Source organism: Bos mutus, chromosome 1 (genome assembly GCF_027580195.1).
Source record: "Bos mutus isolate GX-2022 chromosome 1, NWIPB_WYAK_1.1, whole genome shotgun sequence".
NCBI classification, from domain to species: Eukaryota; Metazoa; Chordata; class Mammalia; order Artiodactyla; family Bovidae; genus Bos; species Bos mutus.
The window spans coordinates 139,609,570-139,635,401 of record NC_091617.1 but is presented as its reverse complement, the minus strand read 5'-3'; the positions used below and the strand labels follow the sequence as shown (position 1 = coordinate 139,635,401).

Below are 25,832 nucleotides of genomic sequence, written 5' to 3'. Positions count from 1 at the left end.
CAATAAAATCAGTACATTGATAAGCTGACTAGACTGAAGAGCAAATGAGAGCAAAGACAAATTATCAGGAATGAGAGAAATTGCTTATATATATATATACACATATATATATGTTTATACATATATATATAAACATCCGTCTAGTCAAGGCTATAATTTTTCCAGTGGTCATGTATGGATGTGAGAGTTGGACTGTGAAGAAGACTGAGTGCCGAAGAATTGATGCTTTTGAACTGTGGTGTTGGAGAAGACTTTTGAGAGTCCCTTGGACTGCAAGGAGATCCAACCAGTCCATCCTAAAGGAGGTCCGTCCTGGGTGTTCATTGGAAGGACTGATGCTCAAGCTGAAACTCCAATACTTTGGCCATTTCATGCAAAGAGTTGACTCACTGGAAAAGACCCTGATGCTGGGAGGGGTTGGGTCAGGAGGAGAAGGGGACGACAGAGGATGAGATGCCTGGATGGCATCACCGACTCAATGCACATGAGTTTGAATGAACTCCGGGAGTTGGTGATGGACAGGGAGGCCTGGCGTGCTGCAATTCATGGGGTTGCAAAGAGTTGGACATGACTGAGCTACTGAACTGAACTGAATCAGTATTCTCTAATAATTATCATTCTATACATTTAAATTATAATAAGCAAATATTAAGATATGGGAGTGTCAATAAATCAAACAACTTCAATAAAAAGAGAAACAATTTGAAAGAAACAAAATGCCAAAACTCATTCAAGAAGAAATAAACTGAAGAGTCCTATCCCTATTTGAATTCAATATAGAAAGATACCCTGCAATGAAAATGGATTAACTCTTTATTCCACCAAATACTTGAGGAAGAAATAATGAAAATTCTAAGCAAATGCTTCCAGAAATTTGAAGAGGAAAGAATACTTCCCAAATTATTTTTTGAGATCACCATTACCCTGACACTAAAACAAGGCAAAGATATTATAAGAGAAACAAAGGTAAATATTTGTCATGAATATGTGTGTAAAAATGCTAAACAAAATTTCAGCAAATTGAATTCAACCACATTTAAAAAGGGCTCATCTCCAGAATGCTAGGTTGTTTCCACATTTGAATATTAACCAAGGCAATTCACCATACTGACATATTAAAAATAAAGCTATGTGAACATTTCAATAGGTACAGAAAATCATTGACAAAATACAGCATCCTCTTATGATAAAAACCCCCAGAAATCTAGCAGTAGAAGGAAATTCGATTTTAAAAAGGTAAAAAATTCGTGCCACAGCCAATGTCATACTTAGTGGTGAATGATAATGTGCTTTCCTTCAAGGATGAGGATGTGCGCTTTCACCAATTCTATTATACTGAAGTTTGCAGCCAGTGCAAAAAGGCAGGAAAAATAGGTTAAAGGCAACCCAGTTGTAAAGAAAAAAGTTCATCTGTTTTTATTTATAGATGCTAACAATCAATTAAAAAAATTAGATGACCTTTACCAATAAGGCTCAGTTCAGTTCAGTTCACTCAGTCGTGCCCAACTCTTTGTGACCCTGTGGACTGCAGCATGCCAAGCTGCCCTGTCCATCACCAATTCCTGGAGCTTGCTCAAGCTCATGTCCATCAAGTTGGTGATGCCACCCAACCATCTCATCCCCTGTCATCCCCTTCTTCTCTTGTCTTCAATCTTTCAAGCATCAGGGTCTTTTCTAATGAGTCAGTTCTTTGCATCTAATGGCCAAAGCATTGGAGCTTTAGCTTTAGCATCAGTCCTTCCAATGAATATTCAGGGTTGATTTCCTTTAGGACTGACAGGTTTGATCTCCTTGCAGTCCAAGGGACTCTCAAGAGTCTTCTCCAACACCAGAGTTCAAAAGCATCAATTCTTTGGCGCTCAGCCTTCTTTATGGTCCAATTCTCACATCCATACATGACTAACAGAAAAACCGTAGCTTTGACTAGATGGACCTTTGTTGACAAAGTAATGTCTCTGCTTTTTAATATGCTATCTAGGTTGGTCATAGATTTTCTTCCAAGGAACAAGAATCTTTTAATTTCATGACTGCAGTCACCATTTGCAATGATTTTGGAGCCCAATAAAATATTCTCTCACTGTTTCCATTATTTCCCATGAAGTGATGGGACCAGATGCCATAATCTTTGTTTCTGAATGTTGAGTTTTAAGCCAGCTTTTTCACCCTCTTCTTTCACTTTCATCAAGAGGCTCTCTAGTTCCTTTTTGCTCTCTGCCATAAGGGTGGTGTCATCTGCATATCTGAGGTTATTGATATTTCTCACGACAATCTTGATTCCAGCTTGAACTTTATCCAGCCCAGCATTTCACATGATGTACTCTGCATAGAAGTTAAATAATCAGGGTGACAATATACAGCCTTAATGTACTCCTTTCCCAATTTAGAAACAGTCCATTTTTCCATGTCCACTTTTCACTGTTGCTTCTTGACCTGCTTACAGATTTCTCAGGAGGCAGGTAAGGTGGTCTGGTATTCCCATCTCTTTAAGAATTTTCCAGCTTATTGTGATCCACACAGTCAAGGGCTTTAGCATAGTCAATGAAGCAGAAGTAGATATTTTTCTGGAACTCTCTTGCTTTTTTGATGATTAAACAGATGTTGGCAATTTGATCTCTGGTTCCTCTGCCTTTTCTACATCCAGCATGAACATCTGAAAGCTCACAGTTCACTACTGTTGACACTTGGCTTGGAGAATTTTGAGTATTACTTTCATCAAACATGTGAGATGAGTGCAATTTTGCGGTAGTTTGAGCATTCCTTGGCATTGCCTTTCTTTGGGATTGGAATGAAAACTGACCTTTTCCTGTCCTGTGGCCTCTGCTGAGTTTTCCAAATTTGCTGGCATATTGAGTGCAGCATCTTACTGGAAACAGTAAGTGAATTAGTTCATCAGTATGGTGCTATACAAGACCAACACCCACACAAACACACAAAACACAGTCAGATTGCAAATAGAAAAAAAAATGTTCTGTATAATACCATCTAAAACCTAGCAATGCTTAGGAATAAGCATGATGTAAAGTGTGAAAGACACACGAAATACAAAATAGTTCTGAGAGAAGAGAAAGGAGAGCAAAAGCTGTTTTTTCTTTCTTGAGGTAGAGAATATGGTATTGTTAAATGTCCCTTCTCTCCAAAATGATCTATAGAGTCAATACAACCCAAGTGAAAACCCAGTAGCCTTTCTTTATAACAAATATAAATTAATGAGTTGATTCTAAAATTTTTGTTGACATTTCAAAGGACCTAGAAGAGGTAGTTGAGATGACTCACGCACATTACATTTATTCTGCACTTTATATCTAATCTAATGACACGGCCGACCTGATAGGAGGCTCTGCTCTGTATTCCAGATGTTGGGGACCCCCCATATAGGGCATCAGAGGGCAGACACACTGAAACCATACTCACAGAAAACTAGTCAATCTAATCACACTAGGACCACAGCCTTGTCTAACTCAATGAAACTAAGCCATGCCCGTGGGGCAACCCAAGACGGGCGGGTCATGGTGGAGAGATCTGACAGAATGTGGTCCACTGGAGAAGGGAATGGCAAACCATTTCAGTATTCTTGCCTTGAGAACCCCATGAACAGTATGAAAAGGCAAAATGATAGGATACTGAAAGAGGAACTCCCCAGGTTGGTAAGTGCCCAATATGCTACTGGAGATCAGTGGAGAAATAACTCCAGAAAGAATGAAGGGATGGAGCCGAAGCAAAAACAATACCCAGTTGTGGATGTGACTGGTGATAGAAGCAAGGTCCGATGCTGTAAAGAGCAATATTGCACAGGAACCTGAAATGTCAGGTCCATGAATCAAGGCAAATTGAAAGTGGTCAAACAATAGATGGCAAGAGTGAACATCGACATTCTAGGAATCAGCAAACTAAAATGGACTGGGATGGGTGAATTTAACTCAGATGACCATTATATCTACTACTGCAGGCAGGAATCCCTCAGAAGAAATGGAGTGGCCATCATGGTCAACAAAAGAGTCTGAAATGCAGTACTTGGATGCAATCTCAAAAATGACAGAATGATCTCTGTTCGTTTCCAAGGCAAACCATTCAATATCACAGTAATCCAAGTCTATGCCCCAACCAGTAATGCTGAAGAAGCTGAAGTTGAACAGTTCTATGAAGACCTAAAAGACCTTTTAGAACTAACACCCAAAAAAGATGTCCTTTTTGTTATAGGGGACTGGAATGCAAAAGTAGGAAGTCAAGAAACACCTGGAGTGACAGGCAAATTTTGCCTTGGAATACAGAATGAAGCAGGGCAAAGACTAATAGAGTTTTGCCAAGAAAATGCACTGGTCATAGCAAACACCCTCTTCCAACAACACAAGAGAAGACTCTACACATGGACATCACCAGATGGTCAACACTGAAATCAGATTGATTATATTCTTTGCAGCCAAAGATGGAGAAGCCCTATACAGTCAACAAAAACAAGACTGGGAGCTGACTGTGGCTCAGATCATGAACTCCTTATTACCAAATTCAGACTTAAATTGAAGAAAGTAGGGAAAACCACTAGACCATTCAGGTATGACCTAAATCAAATCCCTTATGATTATACAGTGGAAGTGACAAATAGATTTAAGGGCCTAGATATGATAGATAGAGTGCCTGATGAACTATGGAATGAGGTTCGTGACATTGTACAGGAGACAGGGATCAAGACCATCCCCATGGAAAAGAAATGCAAAAAGAAAAATGGCTGTCTGAGGAGGCCCTTACAAATAGCTGTGAAAAGAAGAGAAGTGAAAAGCAAAGGAGAAAAGGAAAGATATAAGCATCTGAATGCAGAGTTCCGAAGAATAGCAAGAAGAGATAAGAAAGCCTTCCTCAGTGATCAATGCAAAGAAATAGAGGAAAACAACAGAGTGGGAAAGACTAGAGATCTCTTCAAGAAAATTAGAGATACCAAGGGAACATTTCATGCAAAGATGGGCTCGATAAACGACATAAATGGTATGGACCTAACAGAAGCAGAAGATATTAAGAAGAGGTGGCAAGGATACGCAGAAGAACTGTACAAAAAAGATCTTCACGACCCAGATAATCACGATGGTGTGATCACTGACCTAGAGCCAGACATCCTGGAATGTGAAGTCAAGTGGGCCTTAGAAAGCATCACTACGAACAAAGCTAGTGGAGGTGATGGAATTCCAGTTTAGTTATTTCAAATCCTGAAAGATGATGCTGTGAAAATGCTGCACTAACTATGCCATCAAATTTGGGAAACTCAGCAGTGGCCACAGGACTGGAAAAGTTCAGTTTTCATTCCAATCCCAAAGAAAGGCAAAGCCAAAGAATGCTCAAACTACCGCACAATTGCACTCATCTCACATGCTAGTAAAGTCATACTCAAAATTCTCCAAGCCAGGCTTCAGCAATATGTGAACCGTGAACTTCCTGATGTTCAAGCTGGTTTTAGAAAAGGCAGAGGAACCAGAGATCAAATTGCCAACATCCGCTGGATCATGGAAGAAGCAAGAGAGTTCCAGAAAAACATCTATTTCTGCTTTATTGACTATCCCAAAGCCTTTGACTGTGTGGATCACAGTAAAATGTGGAAAATTCTGAAAGAGATGGGAATACCAGACCACCTGACCTGCCTCTTGAGAAATCTGTATGCAGGTCAGGAAGCAACAGTTAGAACAGGACATGGAACAACAGATTGGTTCCAAATAGGAAAAGGAGATTGTCAAAGCTGTATATTGTCACCCTGCTTATTTAACTTATATGCAGAGTACATCATGAGAAACGCTGGACTGGAAGAAACACAAGCTGGAATCAAGATTGCTGGGAGAAATATCAATAACCTCAGATATGCAGATGACACTACCCTTATGGCAGAAAGTGAAGAGGAACTAAAAAGCCTCTTGATGAAAGTGAAAGTGGAGAGTGAAAAAGTTGGCTTAAAGCTCAGCATTCAGAAAACGAAGATCATGGCATCTGGTCCCATCACTTCATGGGAAATAGATGGGGAAACAGTGGGAACAGTGTCAGACTTTCTTTTTTTGGGCTCCAAAATCACTGCAGATGGTGACTGCGGCCATGAAATTTAAAGATGCTTACTCCTTGGAAGAAAGTTATGACTAACCTAGATAGCATATTCAAAAGCAGAGACATTACTTTGCCAACAAAGGTTCATCTAGTCAAGGCTATGGTTTTTCCTGTGGTCATGTATGGATGTGAGAGTTTGGACTGTGAAGAAGGCTGAGTGCCGAAGAATTGATACTTTTGAACTGTGGTGTTGGAGAAGACTCTTGAGAATCCCTTGGACTGCAAGGAGATCCAACCAGTCCATTCTGAAGGAGATCAGCCCTGGGATTTCTTTGGAAGGAATGATGCTGAAGCTGAAACTCCAGTACTTTGGCCACCTCATGCGAAGTGTTGACTCATTGGAAAAGACTCCAATGCTGGGAGGGATTGGGGGCAGGAGGAGAAGGGGACGACAGAGGATGAGATGGCTGGATGGCATCATTGGCTCGATGGACGTGAGTCTGAGTGAACTCCAGGAGTTGGTGATGGACAGGGAGGCCTGGCGTGCTGCGATTCATGGGGTTGCAGAGTCAGATACAACTGAGTGACTGAACTGAACTGTATATTTACAATTAAAAACAATGACCAGACCAAGTGTTAGTGAGAATACACAGCACCTAGCTCTATCAGAAACTCATGGTCGGAGTGTGAATAATACAGTCTCTTTGGAATAGCAATTTGATAGTTTCTTCAAAGCTGTTATATATATCCCATCCATTTGATACTCAGGTATTTCCCCAAAGCATATCTTCACACAAAGAGTTTTGAAAGAATGTTCACAGCAGCCTTATTTGATAAATAAACAACCAAATTGTTATTTGTCCACACAAGGGAATGCAAAAGAATGAATTATTCATAAGACAGTAGCAAGGAGGAATCTCAAAATAGTTATACTGAATAGAAGAAGCCAGGTGAGAAAATATGTCCTATATGATTCCGTTTACATAAAATTCTTAAAACATGCAGACTAATCTTTAATAATGTCTGCCTGTAAAGAGGATGGGAAGGGGGGATTACATAGGAGAATAAGTCAACTTTTGGATGATGGATTTGCTTTTGTCTTGGTTACGGTGGTGACTTTGTAGGTACGTACGTATGGTAAAACATCAACAAACGTGCAGCCTGTGTGTGTGCTCAGTTGCTTCAGTCGTGTCTGACTGTTTACCATCCTATGGATTGTAGCCCACCAGGCTCCTCAGTCTGTGGGATTCTCCAGACAAGAGTACTGCAGTGGGATGCCATGTCCTCCTCCTGGGGATCTTCCCAACCTAGGGGTTGAACCTGAGTCTCCTACATTATAGGCAGATTCTTTACCACTGAGCGACCAGGGAAGCCCCTCTGCACCTTGCTGAATGTCAGTTATTTCATACAAAGTTGTTTTAATAAAAGGACAGTGATAGCACATTTCTGACATATTAGAGTTGTCTTGATGTTCACGTAACAGTAGCTAGTAATAACTGCTTATATGGTGGGCATCTCTATACCTCTCTGCCCAGCCCACAATAACCCCCTTAATTGTCTCTTGCATCCTCCTTATAGAAAATGGTCCAGGATCCCTGGTAACAGATGATTGTACTAAGAGAGGGCAGTTCACCAAGTTAGTCTATTAGTTCCTGTGTCCTCTGAAATTGAAACTGAAAACTTGAGAGATTTTGAGAATGTGGGGTAGATAACTTTTCATCATTCATGTGACCCAGAAAAGGAGAGGAAGACTATTTGTGGGAAAAAAGAAAGATGAAGTCTGCATCAAAGAGATTCAGGTTGTGGTACTTTTCCTAAGGCCCACTTGCAAGTACCAGAACTCTTAATGTCTTCAGAAAATGTTTTCTATTTCAACTCCAGGTAGCTCAAACAGGCTCCTCCCACCAGCAGTCAGAGAGACTCAATAAATAGATTGTGTGCTAGACATTGTGCCGAGTCCTCTAAGCTGCACAACCATGTGGAGTAGATGTTTTTTCCATCTTCAGATGAAGGAAATAGAAGCCTCTGTGAATCTGTTGTTGGCTGTTCTCAGGGGTTGTGGTTGGGAGTGCAGTTTAGCTAAACAGCGCTGGGCTGTTATCTCACAGTCTCCAGAATATTTTGTGCTCATTCTCACCTTTTCTTTGCTCCCTGTTTCCTCTCTGCCTCCTAAGTCCCTCTGGTCCTTCAGGGCCACCCCAAGGCTCAGCTTCCCCGATTCCCTAGACTCCTGTCACCGTTAGTCATTTTCAGACCCATGCACAGTCTGACTGTTTTCTTCTAGTTGTTCTGTCAAGTGAATTTCCTTCTTTTCTTCAGCTAATTATTCTATACAGTGTGGGGATTTCCTTAGTCGCTGAGCACTGCTTGACATGAGGGTGTGTTCTATATGTAACTGATAATTTGAGGCATCTCCCAATTTATGTAATCAGCTACAAAATAGAAAATAAAAAAATAACAATTTCAATGAAAGTGATGCAGTGCCTTAAGGTTACATTGTACCTCTGATAACCATTTCCCGACAGGAAAGACATCAGGCACAAGCCCTTCTAACTGCCCAAATCCTCTGGTGTTCCCAAGAAATCCAACACAGGGGCATTTGTTTATGTTTTGCCTCTTCAGACCTAGGGATCAAGGGGGTTAGGAACAGTCAGAATCCATCCTTCAGGAAAGGACCTGCCTTCCTTGGCAATGTCCAGTTCTCCAAACTTTCTCCTTAATCCCCTCTATCCCATCTTCCCCCACCTTGATTCCTTCATAGACATATTGGGATCGGGTCTGACTTCATGGGATGGGGCCAGCCACACAGGGCCCAGTGATGAGGGCCTTGTCCTCAAGCTTAAAGCTCTGCTGTTGCTGTCTTGAAATATAAATGTTTTTCTCTTTCCATTTGTCTTTTCTGGGGAAATGTTTTTGGGCCATGGGACATGCTCCTGAGGCTTGTAGGGAGTTTGAGCTGTGTTTCAGCTCTTGTAGGGTCCCACTCCTCGCCACCCCCTGGGATGGGTTCTCAGCCACCTCTCCTGAAGTTCTTGGTGCCCCAATCCCCATTTTGCCTCCACCTCCCTAGCCACACCCAATGACCACTGCTGCCCCTGTGATCCCTGGTACCCTGAGCCCTTCCCAGCCTCTTTCTCATTGCCCTGTCCAGCAAACACTGGAATTCTGCCTCCTGGTGGAGGCCTGGGCAAGTGTGGGTGGAGTGAGTGCATACACTCTGCAGTGTGATGGAGCCTGTCTCTGCCCCAGCTGGCAGCACCACAGTGCATTAGCAAGTAACTCGCTGAGGGTGAGCCTCTTGTCCACCTCCCATCCAGAAACCAAGAGTGTCCAGACACTGAGATTGCAGTCCCTTAGGCATCACTTTTCCACTCTGGGTTGGGGCACCATGTGTATGGGAAGGGGAGATTACCTTTCTTATCCCTGGCTGTGACATGGTACCTCAACCCAGCAACTGGCAGGAAGCTGGCTCTGCAGCTGGTGGGCTGTGCATGCTGAGTCATGGAGTGGGCTCTAGGAGCCTGTAAGGATCTTCACTTGACCATCAGTGAGCCCTGCATCACAGTGAGTGCAAAGTAAGTTGAAAAAAAAAAGGTGAGAGCAAGACCATAGAAGAAAGCATTTTATATTTTATTAATGTTGTTCAGTCACTAAGTGATATCCATCTCCTTGTGAACCCATTGACTATAGCCTGCCAGGCTCCTCTGTCCATGGAATTTTCTAGGCAAGAATACTGGAATGGGTTGCCATTTCCTTCTCCAGGGAATCTTCCTAATCCAGGGATTGAACCTACATCTGCTGCATTGGCAGGTGGGTTCTTTACCACAAAGCCACCTGGGAAGCCCTTATTTTATTAATATGTTTAACTTTTCCCTTTTTTCTAAATAAGGGCCTTGGATTTTCATCTTGTTCTGCTGCTGCTAAGTCGCTTCAGTCATGACTGACTCTGTGTGACCCCATAGACGGCAGCCTACCAGGCTCCCCCATCCCTGGGATTTTCCAGGCAAGAACATTGGAGTGGGCTCTAGGCCCCACAAATTATGTAGTTGGCCCCAGGTGGTTAAATTAATATTCATAAATTAATGAAGGGTATGGGGCTCTTCCTTATTTACTAATTATTTGCATTTAAATGGTTTTTCCACTTTAAAGAATGAAGTCTAACATTGAGGGTTGGATTAATGCATATTAGCTGTGTGGTCCCTTGCTCAGTGTATGTGCCTGATTTTACCCCAAAGTCATACCACTATAGATCCTCTCTCTCTGACCCTGCTATGATACTGCATCCTAGGGAAGGATTTCACAGCTTGTAGAGTGACGAAGGGACACTGAAATGACTGTAGTGGATGCTGTTGAGAGTCAGATCCCCCAGGTCTGCAGGCTTGTGGCTGAGAACTTGGATTTGCAGTTTTCAAAGGATTGCATATGCCCTGGGTTCCTGAACACAGACAGTGGCAAGTGCCTGGTAATGCAGTGCCCTTGGGCCCTGGGAACCAGCCCCCAGCTGTCAGAATACAAAGTCCCAGCTCCTGGCATGAGGTGGAGTGGCTCTGAGGTATAAGTTATGTTCAGAGTTTCCCTCTTCTCAGGGTCTGCTCCTGGGAAGATCCCAACCTAGGACAAAAAGCACAATACTTGAGTAACACCACCTTGTAAAGGACACATCAATCATGTTTAAAGCAATAATTACTTTTTGCCAGTTTGGGGTTTCTTGCCTAGTTTCTGTTATACAGTCAACCCTCCATATACTTGGGTTCCAGATCTTCAGATGGGGAGGGCTGAGTGTACTATGTCATATTATCAATGTATAAGACATTTGAGCATCCATGGAATGTGGTATATGCAGAGGCTGGGGTCCAAGAAGCAATTTGGTGCAGATATTTAAGGATGACCATGGTTAGTGGTAGTTGGATGTTGATTGAAGACTAAATCTACACAAATCTCTTGGGAGGTTTATGATGTCCTGAGAAGAATTTTGTTTTACCATAAGAGGTATGTCCCAATAGATAAGCATGACCTTTTAAATTGTGGGCTCCCCAGAAACAAACATATTTCCATTAATATGACAGAGCTCTCTAATGAAAACCCAAGTCACTTTTTTTTAAAAACAATCAGATCAGATCAGATCAGTCTCAGTCGTGTCCGACTCTTTGCGACCCCATGAATCGCAGCATGCCAGGCCTCCCTGTCCATCACCAACTCCTGGAGTTCACTCAGACTCACGTCCATCGAGTCAGTGATGCCATCCAGCCATCTCATCCTCTGTCGTCCCCTTCTCCTCTTGCCCCCAATCCCTCCCAGCATCAGAGTCTTTTCCAATGAGTCAACTCTTTGCATGAGGTGGCCAAAGTACTGGAGTTTCAGCTTTAGCATCATTCCTTCCAAAGAACTCCCAGGGCTGATCTCCTTCAGAATGGACTGGTTGGATCTTGCAGTCCAAGACACTCTCAAGAGTCTTTTCCAACACCACAGTTCAAAAGCATCAATTCTTCGGCACTCAACCTTCTTCACAGTCCAACTCTCACATCCATACATGACCACAGGAAAAACCATAGGCTTGACTAGACGAACCTTTGTTGGCAAAGTAATGTCTCTGCTTTTGAATATGCTATCTAGGTTAGTCATAACTTTCCTTCCAAGGAGTAAGCGTCTTTTAATTTCATGGCTGCAGTCACCATCTGCAGTGATTTTGGAGCCCAGAAAAATAAAATCTGACACTGTTTCCACTGTTTCCCCATCTATTTACCATGAAGTGATGGGACCAGATGCCATGATCTTCATTTTCTGAATGTTGAGCTTTAAGCCAACTTTTTCACTCTCCACTTTCACTTTCATCAAGAGGCTTTTGAGTTTCTCTTCACTTTCTGCCATAGGGTGGTATCATCTGCATATCTGAGGTTATTGATATTATTCCCGGCAATCTTGATTCCAGCTTGTGTTTCTTCCAGTCCAGCGTTTCTCATGATGTACTCTGCATATAAGTTAAATAAACACGGTGACAATATACAGTCTTGACAATCTCCTTTTCCTATTTGGAACCAGTCTGTTGTTCCATGTCCAGTTCTAACTGTTGCTTCCTGACCTGCATACAAATTTCTCAAAAGGCAGATCAGGTGGTCTGGTATTCCCATCTCTTTCAGAATTTCCCACATTTTATTGTGATCCACACAGTCAAAGGCTTTGGGATAGTCAATAAAGCAGAAATAGATGCTTTTCTGGAACTCTCTTGCTTTTTCCATGATTCAGAGGATGTTGGCAATTTGATCTCTGGTTCCTCTGCCTTTTCTAAAACCAGCTTGAACATCAGGAAGTTCACGGTTCACATATCACTGAAGCCTGGCTTGGAGAATTTTGAGCATTACTTTACTAGCATGTGAGATGAGTGCAATTGTGTGGTAGTTTGAGCATTCTTTGGCATTGCCTTTCTTTGGGATTGGAATGAAAACTGACCTTTTCCAGTCCTGTCGCCACTGCTAAGTATCCAAATTTGCTGGCATAGTGAGTGCAGCACTTTCACAGCATCATCTTTCAGGATTTGGAATAGCTCAACTGGAATTCCATCACCTCCACTAGCTTTGTTCATAGTGATGCTTTCTAAGGCCCACTTGACTTCACATTCCAGGATATCTGGCTCTAGGTCAGTGATCACACCATCATGATTATCTGGGTCGTGAAGAACTTTTTTGTACAGTTCTGTGTATTCTTGCCATCTCTTCTTAATATCTTCTGCTTCTGTTAGGTCCATACCATTTCTGTCCTTTATTGAGCCCATCTTTGCATGAAATGTTCCTTTGGTGTCTCTGATTTTCTTGAAGAGATCTCTAGTCTTTCCCATTCTGTTGTTTTCCTGTATTTCTTTGCATTGATCGCTGAAGAAGGCTTTCTTGTCTCTTCTTGCTATTCTTCAGAACTCTTCATTCAGATGTTTATATCTTTCCTTTTCTCCTTTGCTTTTTGCTTCTCTTCTTTTCACAGCTATTTGTAAGGCCTCCCGAGACAGCCATTTTTCTTTTTTGGATTTCTTTTCCATGGGGATGGTCTTGATCCCTGTCTCCTGTACAATGTCACGAACCTCATTCCATAGTTCATCAGGCACTCTGTCTATCAGATCTAGGCCCTTAAATCTATTTCTCACTTCCACTGTATAATCATAAGGGATTTGATTTAGGTCATATCTGAATGGTCTAGTGGTTTTAAAACAATGGATAATGGCTATACATTCAAATGTTAATGCATGTATACCTACAATAAGGTTAGAAAGACTTTCAAAAGGGAATCTTTTTTTATATATTAATTCATCAAGTAGTTAGTAGAAATGCTTTAGTGTATCCCAGGGATTGTTAAATGTTCTAAGGTAGTTTTTTAAAAGGCTGGATGCATGGTCTGTGTTTGTGGAGTGAATAATCTAGTGAGGGGAGTGGAGAATTTCCTTCCATGTCCCATTCTCTCTGAGCTGGATGGGGTTCAATGCACCATAGCTACATCCCTGCTTTGAAAAGGTCTGGGTCTGGCTTGGGATATGGGGAGGATGCCAAATCACAGAAATTGTAAACTCTGAAGGCTGCAGTGGTCCTGATGCTAGTGAGGCCTCTGGGGAGCTCAGAGAAGAGGGTGCTCCATGGTACTAGGTAGGTTCCATGAATGAGGGGATCCAGGAGATGACTGTCGGTGATAACAGAGAAGGTACCCAGCTGGTCACTCTGAGTTGTGGTTCCAGTAATGCAGCTTCATGCATAAGTGCATGCCTGGAGGGAAGACCCTTGCATCTCTCCCTGGGCATGTTCCTTGTCCCTGCCCTTTCCTGTCTGAGACTCCTTTCCTTGATTCCCATTAGATATTCCCCCACCATTTGTTCACCACGTGTTGCCATTTGTTTATTGAAGCTCTGGGGAGATGGAGTGATTTTGCAGCTTAGAAACAGACATCAGCAGACACCGAAACTTAAATTTGCCTCTTACACCTTCTTAGGTGACCTCATCCTTGGGTTAATGGATTCTTTTTGCAGGCTTTTTTCATTCCTGTCCAGTCCCCTGTTCTCTTCTGTTCTCTGCTCATTTTCCTATTTTCTGTCTTCTCCTCTCCCACTGAGACCAGATTCTCATTCATTGATGAGTTTGATGAGTTCATCTGTCTGTTGTCTCTTTCCAGTTTATGATTTTAGACTTCCTCTCCTCCAAGAGGGCTATTTATCAAGGCGTTTTTCTGTACAAAGTCAGTTTCCTACCCTGTGTATAGCAGTGACGTTTCTGGGGTCAGGCCCCTGAGTACTCTGAATGATTGCCCAGTGAACCCCTGCAGGTGTGGCTCCACCACCTGGACCATCACATCACACTACACAAAGAGTGCAGAAGATGCTAAACTTCTGAAAGTCTCTGGTTTGGGATAGAAATGAAAAAATTCTCAAGTTAGGAAAATATTAAATGCTAATACTAAAAAGCAAGACTGGGAGCTATCCTCTTGTGAATTCTCCTAATAATGATTTTCATTGTTGTTGGGTCACTAAGCCACGTCTGACTCTTGGGACCCCATGGACTAGAGCCCTCCAGGCTCCTCTGTCCATGAGATTTCCCAGGCAAGAATACTGGAGTGGGTTGTCATTTCCTTCTCCAGGACATCTTCCCAACCCAGGGATCAAATCCTCATCTCTGGCTTGGCAGGTGGATTCTTTACCACTGAGCCACCAGAGAAGCCCGAATAATGACACTCTAATACTAAAATCCTTAGCGTATTGCAGAGATAGCACTAATCTTAAAAGTGCTTCTTCTTGAGCATTGTTTATAACTGCCTATTAGGAGATTTCCCTTCATACATTCATTCTTAAAGCTGTCAGTATATTTATTTCTTTTGAAGTTAATTTCCTGGCCAGTTTTTTTGACTCAGATTTGTCCAATAAATGACTAAAACTTTAAGAGAGCTCATTGAAGGGTAAGATAATTTGTCCCTATGGATATCTTAGAAAAATCATAGACTTCACAGAATTCAGAATTTGAATCTTGCTATCCCAACCCCCTCATTTTAAATGTGAGGAAATAAAACTCTGGCGAAGTAAGACTTTCAGCCAGGTTTACAGATGTGGAGGGAGGCATAACCTGGATTAGACACACTGAAGTATCCTTATCCTGAAGGCAGGGGTCTTTTTGACAGATGGGACATGGTGTGGATCTAAATAGCCTTATCTAAACTCTTCATGGCAGGCATGCTTCAGGAGCTTTATCCACATTAACTGTTTGAGTCATCACCATTGACTTACTTGGTAGATATTTTAATCAAAATCATCATTAACTAGATATGAAGAGAACTTTCTCACTGTAAAGTGGTAGGGCCTGGATTTGAACCCTGGCAGTTGGGCTTGCAGGGTGGGCACTGGCCCCCAGCACCCCTTCTTCTGGCCTAGACAGCAGCTTGTGGAAGTCCCCTCAGCTTTTGCTGGGCCACTTCTGTTGCTGGGAGGCCTGGTCAGGCTCCATTATCAGCATCATTGCCTAAGTGACAGGAAGCAGAACCATCATTTCCCAAACTGCTTTGCCACTGTCAGAAATTCACTTGCAAAGAGTTGTTATAATTATCACATAGTTTTAAGGATTCCCAGGAGAGGTTGCCTTTTTTTATTTTTTTAAAAATTCTTTCTGTTCATAGTCTGAAATTTTTTTCCTTGTTTCTCACAGGACATGGAAGTTTCCTATCATTATAACTCCAGTTTGAGAAACTACTTTTTTTTTTTTTTTTTTTAATGTAGTGGTGTGGCTGTTTTCCAGGTGGCTCAGTAGGTAAAGAATCTGCCTACCAATACAGGAGAAGTGGGTTCAATCCCTGTGTGAGGAAGATCCCCTGGAGAAGGAAATGGCAACCCACTCTAGTATTCTTGCCTGGAGAATTCCATGGACAGAGGAGACTGGGAGGCTACAGTCCATGGAGTTGGAAAGAGTCGGACATGAAACTGAGCAACTAACACTTTCACCTTCACTTGTATCATTTTTTTTTTTTTATTAGATTCCACTATAAGCATCACTTTTTCTCACTTTCATGCATTGGAGAAGGAAATGGCAACCCACTCCAGTGTTCTTGCCTGGAGAATCCCAGGGACGGGGGAGCCTGGTGGGCTACCATCTATGGGGTCGCACAGAGTCGGACACGACTGAAGTGACTTAGCAGCAGCAGCATAAGCATCATCATATGATATTTCCCTTTCTCTCTGACTTACTCAGTATGACAATCTTTAGGTCCATCCATGGATAACCAACAAGGACCTACTGTATGGCAAAGGGAACTCTCCTCAATATTCTATAACAACATAACTGGGAAAAGAATTTGAAAAAAAAATAGATCCATGCATATTTTTGGCTGAGCCTCTTTGTTGTACACTTGAAAGTAATAAAACATTGTTAATCAACTATACTCCAGTGTTAAGAAAACAAAGCAAAATGAACTAACACTACTCACATCTGGGTACATTTAGAGGTTAGATAAACTGTTTTTATTTTTTTTTCTGTACACTAATGAGAAAATTTATTAAATACTTTATAAATTATAACATTTAAAAGTTCAGCAAAGCTCTAAACATTTATAATTTTTAATACTTATGACCTTTTAGTTTTGAAAGTGTAAAAAATATTATTTGAAGAATCAGTAAGTAAACACTCTGAAAAAGGAAGAAAACAGTATCAAGATTCAATTACAGATATTCACAGATTTTGTTCTTTTGCCTTCAAGAGCCAGCAAGTAATAATTTCTCATAAATAAGGTTATGCCTTTAAATGTCTTTGGTCCTATTCATTTCTTCCCACCATATATATATATACCTACCCACACACATCACTTAAACCTTCTTCTAATCTGTCTTAACTAGAAGATAATGGAAAGAACAGACTGCTTGAAATAAAGGCACACGAGAAGTGCCACAACTAAGTTAACACAATAAGAAGGAATCCAGGAAACTAGATGAACAGCATCTCCTCCTGCCACTGCCGTTATCCAGTGAAAGATCATGAACACTTGAACTAGAGGAGCAGCGGGAGTGTGGGAGAGAATCCACAGGCCAGGCAACTGATTGCATCTGAGGGAACAGGAGAAGGACAGAATGCAAGAAAAGATCCAGGTGGTGTTTCTTTGCAGAAGAAAAATTGCTGCGGAAAGGAGAAAATGCTAGCTTAATTGGCTCAACATCACTTATGCTGCTGCTACTGCTGCTGCTAAGTCGCTTCAGTCATGTCCGACTCTGTGTGACCCCATAGACGGCAGCCCACTAGGCTCCCCCATGCCTGGGATTCTCCAGGCAAGAACACTGGAGTGGGTTGCCATTTCCTTCTCCAATGCATGAAAGTGAAAAGTGAAAGTGAAGTCGCTCAGTCGTGTCTGACTCTTCTCGACCCCATGGACTGCAGCCTACCAGGCTTCTCCGTCCATGGGATTTTTCAGGCAAGAGTACTGGAGTTGGGGTGCCATCGCCTTCTCCAACATCACTTATGCTGCTGCTGCTGCTGCCAAGTCACTTCAGTCGTCTGACTCTTAGCGACCCCATGGACTGCAGCCCACCAGGCTCCTCCATCCATGGGATTTTCCAGGCAAGAGTACTGGAGTGGGGTGCCACTGCTTTCTTTGTTAAGAAAAAGTATCCTGTTTAGATGTGTATTTATCAATTCTTTATTATGGCATTGCTTATTTGTTGTTAATTTTTGTTAAAATCACTTATAATTAACAACAAATAAGCAATGCCGTAATAAAGAATTGATAAATACATATCTAAACAGGATACTTTTTCTTAACAAACTAACAAGTTGGTTAACACCCGTTATTGGTGACAATGTGGTGAACTCCCTCTCACACTGTTGAAAGGAAGGTAAATAACAGAACTTTTTAAGAGGAAAATTTTCAAAATTAAAAATATAAACACTTTTTGGCCCAGCAATTCTAATTATAGGAATTGTTGATAATAATATGCTCCAAAACCAACCAACCAAGATAAATGCATACTAATGTTCATGATCAGTTATTCATAACAGTAAATAACTAAAAACAACTTTACATATTCATTCAGTGAGAATTATTTAAAGCCATTATGATATACCTTGTCAATGGACTCTTGCTAAGTTGCTAAGTCACATCAGTCATGTCCGACTCTGTGCGATCCCATAGACAGCAGCCCACCAGGCTCCCCCATCCCTGGGATCCTCCAGGCAAGAACACTGGAGTGGGTTGCCATTTCCTTCTCCAATGGATGAAAGTGAAAAGTGAAAGTGAAGTCGCTCAGTCGTGTCCGACTCTTAGCGACCCCATGAGCTGCAGCCACCAGGCTCCTCCACCCATGGGATTTTCCAGGCAAGAGTACTGGAGTGGGGTGCCATTGCCTTCTCCAGCACTGCTGCACAGAACAATTCAAATGCTACTCTGTCTATTCATCCCACCCTCTCCTTGCCCCACTGTGTCAAGTCCGTCCCCTATGTCTGCATCTCCACTGCTGCTGCTGCTGCTGCTAAGTCGCTTCAGTCGTGTCCGATTCTGTGCAACCCCATAGACAGCAGCCCACCAGGCTCCGCCGTCCCTGGGATTCTCCAGGCAAGAACACTGGAGTGGGTTGCCATTTCCTTCTCCAATGCACGAAAGTGAAAAGTGAAAGTGAAGTCACTCAGTCATGTCCGACTCTCAGTGACCCCATGGACTGCAGCCTACCAGGCTCCTCCACCCATGGGAGTTTCCAGGCAAGAGTACTGGAGTGGGCAATGGACTCTTTGGCAGATGTTTAACAGAACATAGGAAGATTGGATTAAGTTAAGGGGGAAAAAAAGCAAGGCTCCTATTTTTATATATTACCATTTGTGTGAATTTTTGAAAGTCCACATGTACACACGTATGTACACACAGATATTGTTCTGGTATTGTCATAAATATTTTTCTGGTAGACCACGTGAGAAACTTAACAATGGCTATCCTGGAGGAAGACAATATGGTGGAGGAGCAGGAGGAAGGGGAGTAGTCCTCTCTCCACGGATGTGTCAGGAATACATCTTCAGATGCAGGGATCTCACGGAGCACCAGCTGAGAGTGGGCAGGAGCCCCTGACCACCCAAAAGGAATACACAGATCCACATAAAACCTGGTCTTCCCTGTTGATGCGGAAGCATGAGAGGACATGGGACTTGCTCAATAACACATGTGTACAACCCGGAAGTTTTGGGGAATTTTCCCTGTGTTGGGTAATCCTTTGACCCTTGAGAGAAGCGACAGATAAATGCTCTTTCCTTCTGTCTGGAAGGCCGATCCTGAGATATAAATGTATCGGTAACCTCTTGGTGGGTCAATTGTACGAAAAAGTCAAGCAATCAGTGACGCTTGATACCAAGCAAAAGTCAGCTTGATAATTGACGCTTCCCCCATTGCTGCTTCACTCTCATTTTCCCTCACTCCTGCTTCTCCTCGGTTATGTTTTCTAATATAATGGTAGCACATAGCCTTTGCTTTCTGGGAGTTAAAGATAAGAGGGTTTACAGATATGAAACCTTGACCTATTATATTCATCTTCCCAACACCAGAGGAATTTGTTGAAAGATGAAGCCAACATAGGTGGGTGAGGATATACTAATCCCAAAGAAAAGGAGCTGGGCTTACTGGATTATGTCAATGCTTGGCAATTCCAGACTCTAGTTTCATGAAACAAAACAATTTCTTACTGTCTAAGTCAAGTAAGTAATTGTATATGCTGTCAATTTCAACTGAAAGTATACTACCTATGTCTTGTTTAATATTTCAATCATTATTTGTGATTTTTTCCATTACTTTTAATTCCATTTAATTCCACAATGGGAAATAATTGTGGGATTAAACAAATATCTACCTTTTTTTCTTGGCTTCAAAAAAAAAAGCAATGTCTTTTCATAAGAAGAGGCCGGGGAAGGATACTTTCAATAATGGTTTTATTTTGTGTGTGCCAGTAATATATATTTGAGAATATAATTCTTACAAACAGAGCATTTATTTAAGAAGTCTTTCAACTATGGGTGTATCTTTAATAATTTCTAGGGATCAACCACCCTTCCTGAAAAGACTCCCTTGACGTGTTTAACAATCTGCAAACAACTCAATTAAGATAAACTGTTTTTAGATATACACATGCCCTTTAGTTCTTAATGTAGTTTATTATTAAGAGACTGAAAGTCTTTTAAGACATGAAATACAGGTTTCTTAAATTTTTTTTCCAGTAAATATTATACTTGATGCAGTTGGTATGTGAAAGAAACAGTGTGTATATTCGGATGAGATACTCTCAGAATGAGCCTGTGTGTGTTACCAGGGTCCTGTTCTTACCTTCCAGTTTTACGGGAGCCCTATACAGTCCGTGTGGAGGACCAGAAAACCATGAGAGGCAATGTCGCGGTCTTCAAGTGCATTATCCCCTCCTCGGTGGAGGCTTACGTCACCGTGGTCTCGTGGGAGAAAGACACCGTGTCACTCATCTCAGGTAGGGCGTGGGCTTCCTCGGGGCAGGCAGGGCGCCAGGCTCTCCTGCGCACAGCTGGGTCTGGATAACGAATCGGGTCGCCATCTCTTCGCGCACTGTAATAAAGAATTTGTATGCTTTAAGTTGATGCTGCTTTAGATTAAACGTGATATCGGTGTTTTCTTTTGGTTTATATGGCTGGATTCATAGTGTCCAGTGAATTGACTGATGGATAGAAATTTGTTCCTTGCATTATGTGTATAGTCATCGAGTTACTTTTGGTTTCCAAGTTACCAAGGAAACATTTTGGTTTTATTTCTGCTCCCGGGAATAGAAATATAGGATTGTTGTTATCTGTGAGAAACCTCAGAACTGATATTCTTATATTCTCTGTAATCTGGAAAGTGGAAATTCTGATTTTATGCTATTCTCAGCCTTTCAAGTGTCTTCAGAGTCATGTGGTATCTCTGGCCTCATAAAGATTTTTTTTGAGATATGTAGTCAGTGGCTGAAATACACACATACAGATAGGTAGGTAGATAGGTATGTATATAAATAGCTTACTGGTTTACTTTTGGTATCTAGAAAAGATACCACTGAAATCTAGCTTCTAAGACATTGTTGTTCTTCTTTTCTCATGGTTTTTAAGGTGAGTTCTTGCTCCTTGCAACTTAATTGGAAAGCCCTGCAGAGCTTGGCTCAGTTTTCCTGTGTTGCACATCTTTGGATAATGCCTATTAGATGCTTTTGGGAAATCGTCGTGATGAGCATTGAATGTGGCGTAATGGGTTATAAATGGTTGGTTTTATTTACATGTCCTTGTGCACACGTGCGTGAGTGAGTGCATGCCCACACACACATTCTAATGTCACTACTGAATACTACCAACTTTGTGTCAGTTTACACAGATATGAAACTGGAGCTAAACTCCCATGGTGAAAGAGCATTTGTATTACTTGTCTTATTGATTTGCTAGATAGTATAGGTTACTATTACAACAAGGACCATTAAAAAATCATTAAACTAGTACAAACTCCAAATCAAAAATTAAAATTTTCATCTTTATCGTGCATTACAGTGAACTCTAGGGGATAATTGATGTTTCTGGCTTTCTTTAATATCATCTTGTAGTGAATTTAAAGTCCCTCATACTTCACTGAACAATAAATTCTTTGCTAGTATGTTTATTAATCAGAGTAATTTGTTAACTTACAGTATTGAAAAAAATACTGAGCTTAAGACTTAAATGTGATTGCAATTATCAGAATAGAGATTCACCTGTACAGTTTAATTTGCTAATTTTGATTCTTTAATGATTTTAACTGCTTTACTTTAGAGGTCATTTTAGTTTCTTGACCACAGATGGAGAAGCTTAATGACAAGTTAGTCTGGCTGAGCCCCAAATTGGAGTCAGGAACATTCAGATGTGCATGGCAGGGGTTTTTGTTTTTGGGGAAGGGGAGAAATTGGTGTGATGTGTGGAACCTCCCGCACTCGAGGGTCTAGGCTCACGGACTCCCTACCACCTTATAGCCACTATCAAATATGCAACCTCAGCGTCTGCCCTAGAAGAGGAAGAGAGCCAGGGAGAGTGACAACCTGCCTCTAAGTGCTTCTCCTTGGAGGTGACAGATGTCGCTTCTGTTACATTTATTTGATGAAGCAAGTCACACGGCCATGTCTGAATTTAATGGGACATGTGCCTGAAAGGAGAGAACCGGAAATCTGGGTGAGAAATAGAAATACCTACCAGGAGGTTATGTATCTATATCTATGCTCAGTCACTAAGTCATGTCCAAATCTTTGCAACCCCATGGACTACAGCCCGCCAGGCTCCTCTGTCCATTGAATTTTCCAAGCAAGCATACTAGAATGGGTTGCCATTTCCTCCTCAAATCTGTGTCTATATCTATGTCTATATAAATATCTATATCTATTCGTGTATTTCCCAGATACCTTTAATTAATGGTATGCTTTCATTCATGTTTCACCTTTTTGTAATCTATGTGAAGAGACTTCTTTCTTCTGCCAACATGTGCCTAATGAAACTAAAATGAGAGGAGTTTTATATGTGGTGAGGGAGGGGATGCTGACATGCATATAACTCCCAGTGCAGTGAGGTCAGGGGTGGGTCAGAGGGAGCTGGTGGGGCTGCCGTGAGACAGCTCAGAGCTGAGAGCAATCAGGAGAGGCTGAAGCAGCTGTGCAGGTGAGCCCTGTCCATCCACCGTGGTGATGTTTGGGAGCCACTGCTCAGCCCCATGGGGCTAGAGGACCCCTAGGGGAAGCAGAGTAGCAAAGGTCTGCTGTTAACAGGTGAGTCTTGGGGCTCAAGGCCGGGGCTCTTGGGAAATCTTGGCCAATTTAAATGGGTATCTATTGTCCAGGCATTTCTTTCCAATGAAAAAGAAATTTAAGATGGGTATATTCCTATAAAAATAAACAAAATGGCTTCTATTGGCACAACATACTCATATTGCCCTTCATCTTGAGTAAATAAGGCTGAAAGAATAAGGCTGGGTTACATCTTTTTAGGGTGAATATACCAGCCAAGGTGTATCAGCATTTCCGTGGGAGCGGCGTGATGTCATTGGCCATTCCTACCATGGTGTCACTCCTGGAGGGGGGCTTGGAAACCCACTCCAGTATTCTTGCCTGAAGAATCCCATGGACAGAGGAGCCTGGTGTGCTATGGTCCATGGGGTTGCAAAGAGCTGAACACGGTGGAAGCGACTTAGCACATGCGCATGTACCATGCTGTCACTAGCTTCATGCACGTTAGGTCATGCACTGATTTCTTCCCAGGGCAGGTCTGAGGTGGCCCACATGTGGACTCAGGGGATCAAGTTGCACCTTTTTGTTGTGTGAGTTCATTATATCACTGATGTTAGGAATGTAAATGAGTTCATTTATATTTTGATCAGTCTTTGAAAGGAATTCAGTTATAGGCTGAATGTTTGCATCCTGACCCCCACTCCAAATTCATGTTGAAGTCCTCACCTGCTGAGATGGTGTTGGGAGGGGAGGCCTTTGGAAAGTGATTAGGGTTAGATGAGGTCCTGAGGGATTGGGTCCCCCCATGATGGGATTAATGACCTTGTAAGAGGAGAATGGAACTCTTTTGCAACACGTGAACACAAAGTGTGAAGGCTATCTGCAGCCCAGAAACTGAGAAGGCCCTCACCAACCCCCAACCATGCCAGCACTCTAATCTCCAACTTCCCGTGTCCAGAACTGTCAAGAGTAAATGTCTGTTTTTGACATTTTGTGTATTTTGTTATAGCAGCAGAGCTGAGACAGGTGGCAAGAAGGAATCTCAATCTCCCCAGGGGAGGAAGGGTGCCTTGTATCCAGTGCTGCTTTATCCTCTGCTCTGTGGTCCACCTGGGCTCCTCACCTGAGCCACAGGACACCCCGTGGTTGACCTTGACCCTCAGACTCTGGCACAGTGGAAGATGAAAGTGAAAGCGTTAGTCACTCATTCGTGTCCGACCCTGTGGACTGTAACCCACCAGGTTCCTCTGTCCATAGGATTCTCCAGGCAAGAATACTGACTGATAATGAGTGATGTTGAGCATCTTTTCATGTGTTTGTTAGCCCTCTGTATGTCTTCTTTGGAGAAATGTCTATTTAGTTCTTTGGCCCATTTTTTGATTGGGTCATTTATTTTTCTGGAGTTGAGCTGTAGGAGTTGCTTGTATATTTTTGAGATTAGTTGTTTGTCAGTTGCTTCATTTGCTATTATTTTCTCCCATTCTGAAGGCTGTCTTTTTACCTTGCTAATAGTTTCCTTTGATGTGCAGAAGCTTTTAAGGTTAATTAGGTCCCATTTGTTTATTTTTGCTTTTATTTCCAATATTCTGGGAGGTGGGTCATAGAGGATCCTGCTGTGATGTATGTCAGAGAGTGTTTTGCCTATGTTCTCCTCTAGGAGTTTTATAGTTTCTGGTCTTACGTTTAGATCTTTAATCCATTTTGAGTTCATTATCAGAGAAATGCAAATCAAAACCACTATGAGGTACCATTTTACACCAGTCAGAATGGCTGCGACCAAAAGTCTACAAGTAATAAATGCTGGAGAGGGTGTGGAGAAAAGGGAACCCTCTTACACTGTTGGTGGGAATGCAAACTAGTACAGCCACTATGGAGAACAGTGTGGAGATTCCTTAAAAAACTGGAAATAGAACTGCCTTATGATCCAGCAATCCCACTGCTGGGCATACACACTGAGGAAACCAGAAGGGAAAGAGACACGTGTATCCCAGTGTTCATCACAGCACTGTTTATAATAGCCAGGACATGGAAACAACCTAGATGTCCATCAGCAGATGAATGGATAAGAAAGCTGTGGTACATATACACAATGGAGTATTACTCAGCCATTAAAAAGAAAACATTTGAATCAGTTCTAATGAGGTGGATGAAACTGGAGCCTATTATACAGAGTGAAGTAAGCCAGAAGGAAAAACACCAATACAGTATACTAACGCATATATATGGAATTTAGAAAGATGGTAACAATAACCCTGTGTACGAGACAGCAAAAGAGACACTGATGTATAGAACAGGCTTATGGACTCTATGGGAGAGGGAAAGGGTGGGAAGATTTGGGAGAATGGCATTGAAACATGTAAAATATCATGTATGAAACAAGATGCCAGTCCAGGTTCGATGCATGATACTGGATGCTTGGGGCTTGTGCACTGGGACGACCCAGAGGGATGGTATGGGGAGGGAGGAGGGAGGAGGGTTCAGGATGGGGAACACATGTATACCTGCGGCGGATTCATTTTGATATTTGGCAAAACTAATACAATTATGTAAAGTTCAAAAATAAAATAAAATTAAAAGACCAAAAAAAAAAAAGGAATACTGACTGAAGCCGGTTGCCATGCCCTTCTCCAGGGCATCTTCCTGACCCAGGGTTGGAACCCGGGTCTCCCGCATTGCAGGTAGATTCTTTACCATCTGAGCCACGGAGAAGACCCCAAAAGCATGCACACAACATGGGGCTCAAACCCAGGACCCTGATGAGAGGCTAGCAGTTGTGTGAAGAGAAAACATCTCAGCCACACACCTTGCACGTAGTGTCCTCTTTTGATACGATGGTTCTTGTCTTACTGCCTTTTGAAATAAGCCAGGAAAAAGCAAGCGTGATGAGGTCTGAAGGCATTTTTAAAGCACCCTTATCACTTTCATCCTCTAAGCAAAAATGAGAGCCTTTGACTATCGGATATGAATGCAGCCCACTAAAAATGTAGTACTCTGAGGAGGGATGGGCTTCAGGGGGTATTGTTGATATGAAGATGGATATGTAGGATCCTGCTGGAGAAGAACAATATCCATAACTCTGTGTCCAGGTTTCACTTAATAGCCTGTTGTGAATTTC

At 42.1% G+C, this 25,832-nt stretch overlaps 1 protein-coding gene across 1 annotated transcript in view; it reads left to right on the top strand.

Annotated features, from left to right (window-relative positions):
* Nucleotides 1-25,832, top strand: part of DSCAM (DS cell adhesion molecule) — a 692,286-nt gene that overhangs the window by 5,864 nt on the left and 660,590 nt on the right. The window contains exon 3 of the mRNA XM_070363231.1: nucleotides 20,318-20,464. Within this exon, the coding sequence (XP_070219332.1) occupies nucleotides 20,318-20,464 (147 nt within the window). The remainder of the gene's footprint in view (nucleotides 1-20,317; nucleotides 20,465-25,832) is intronic.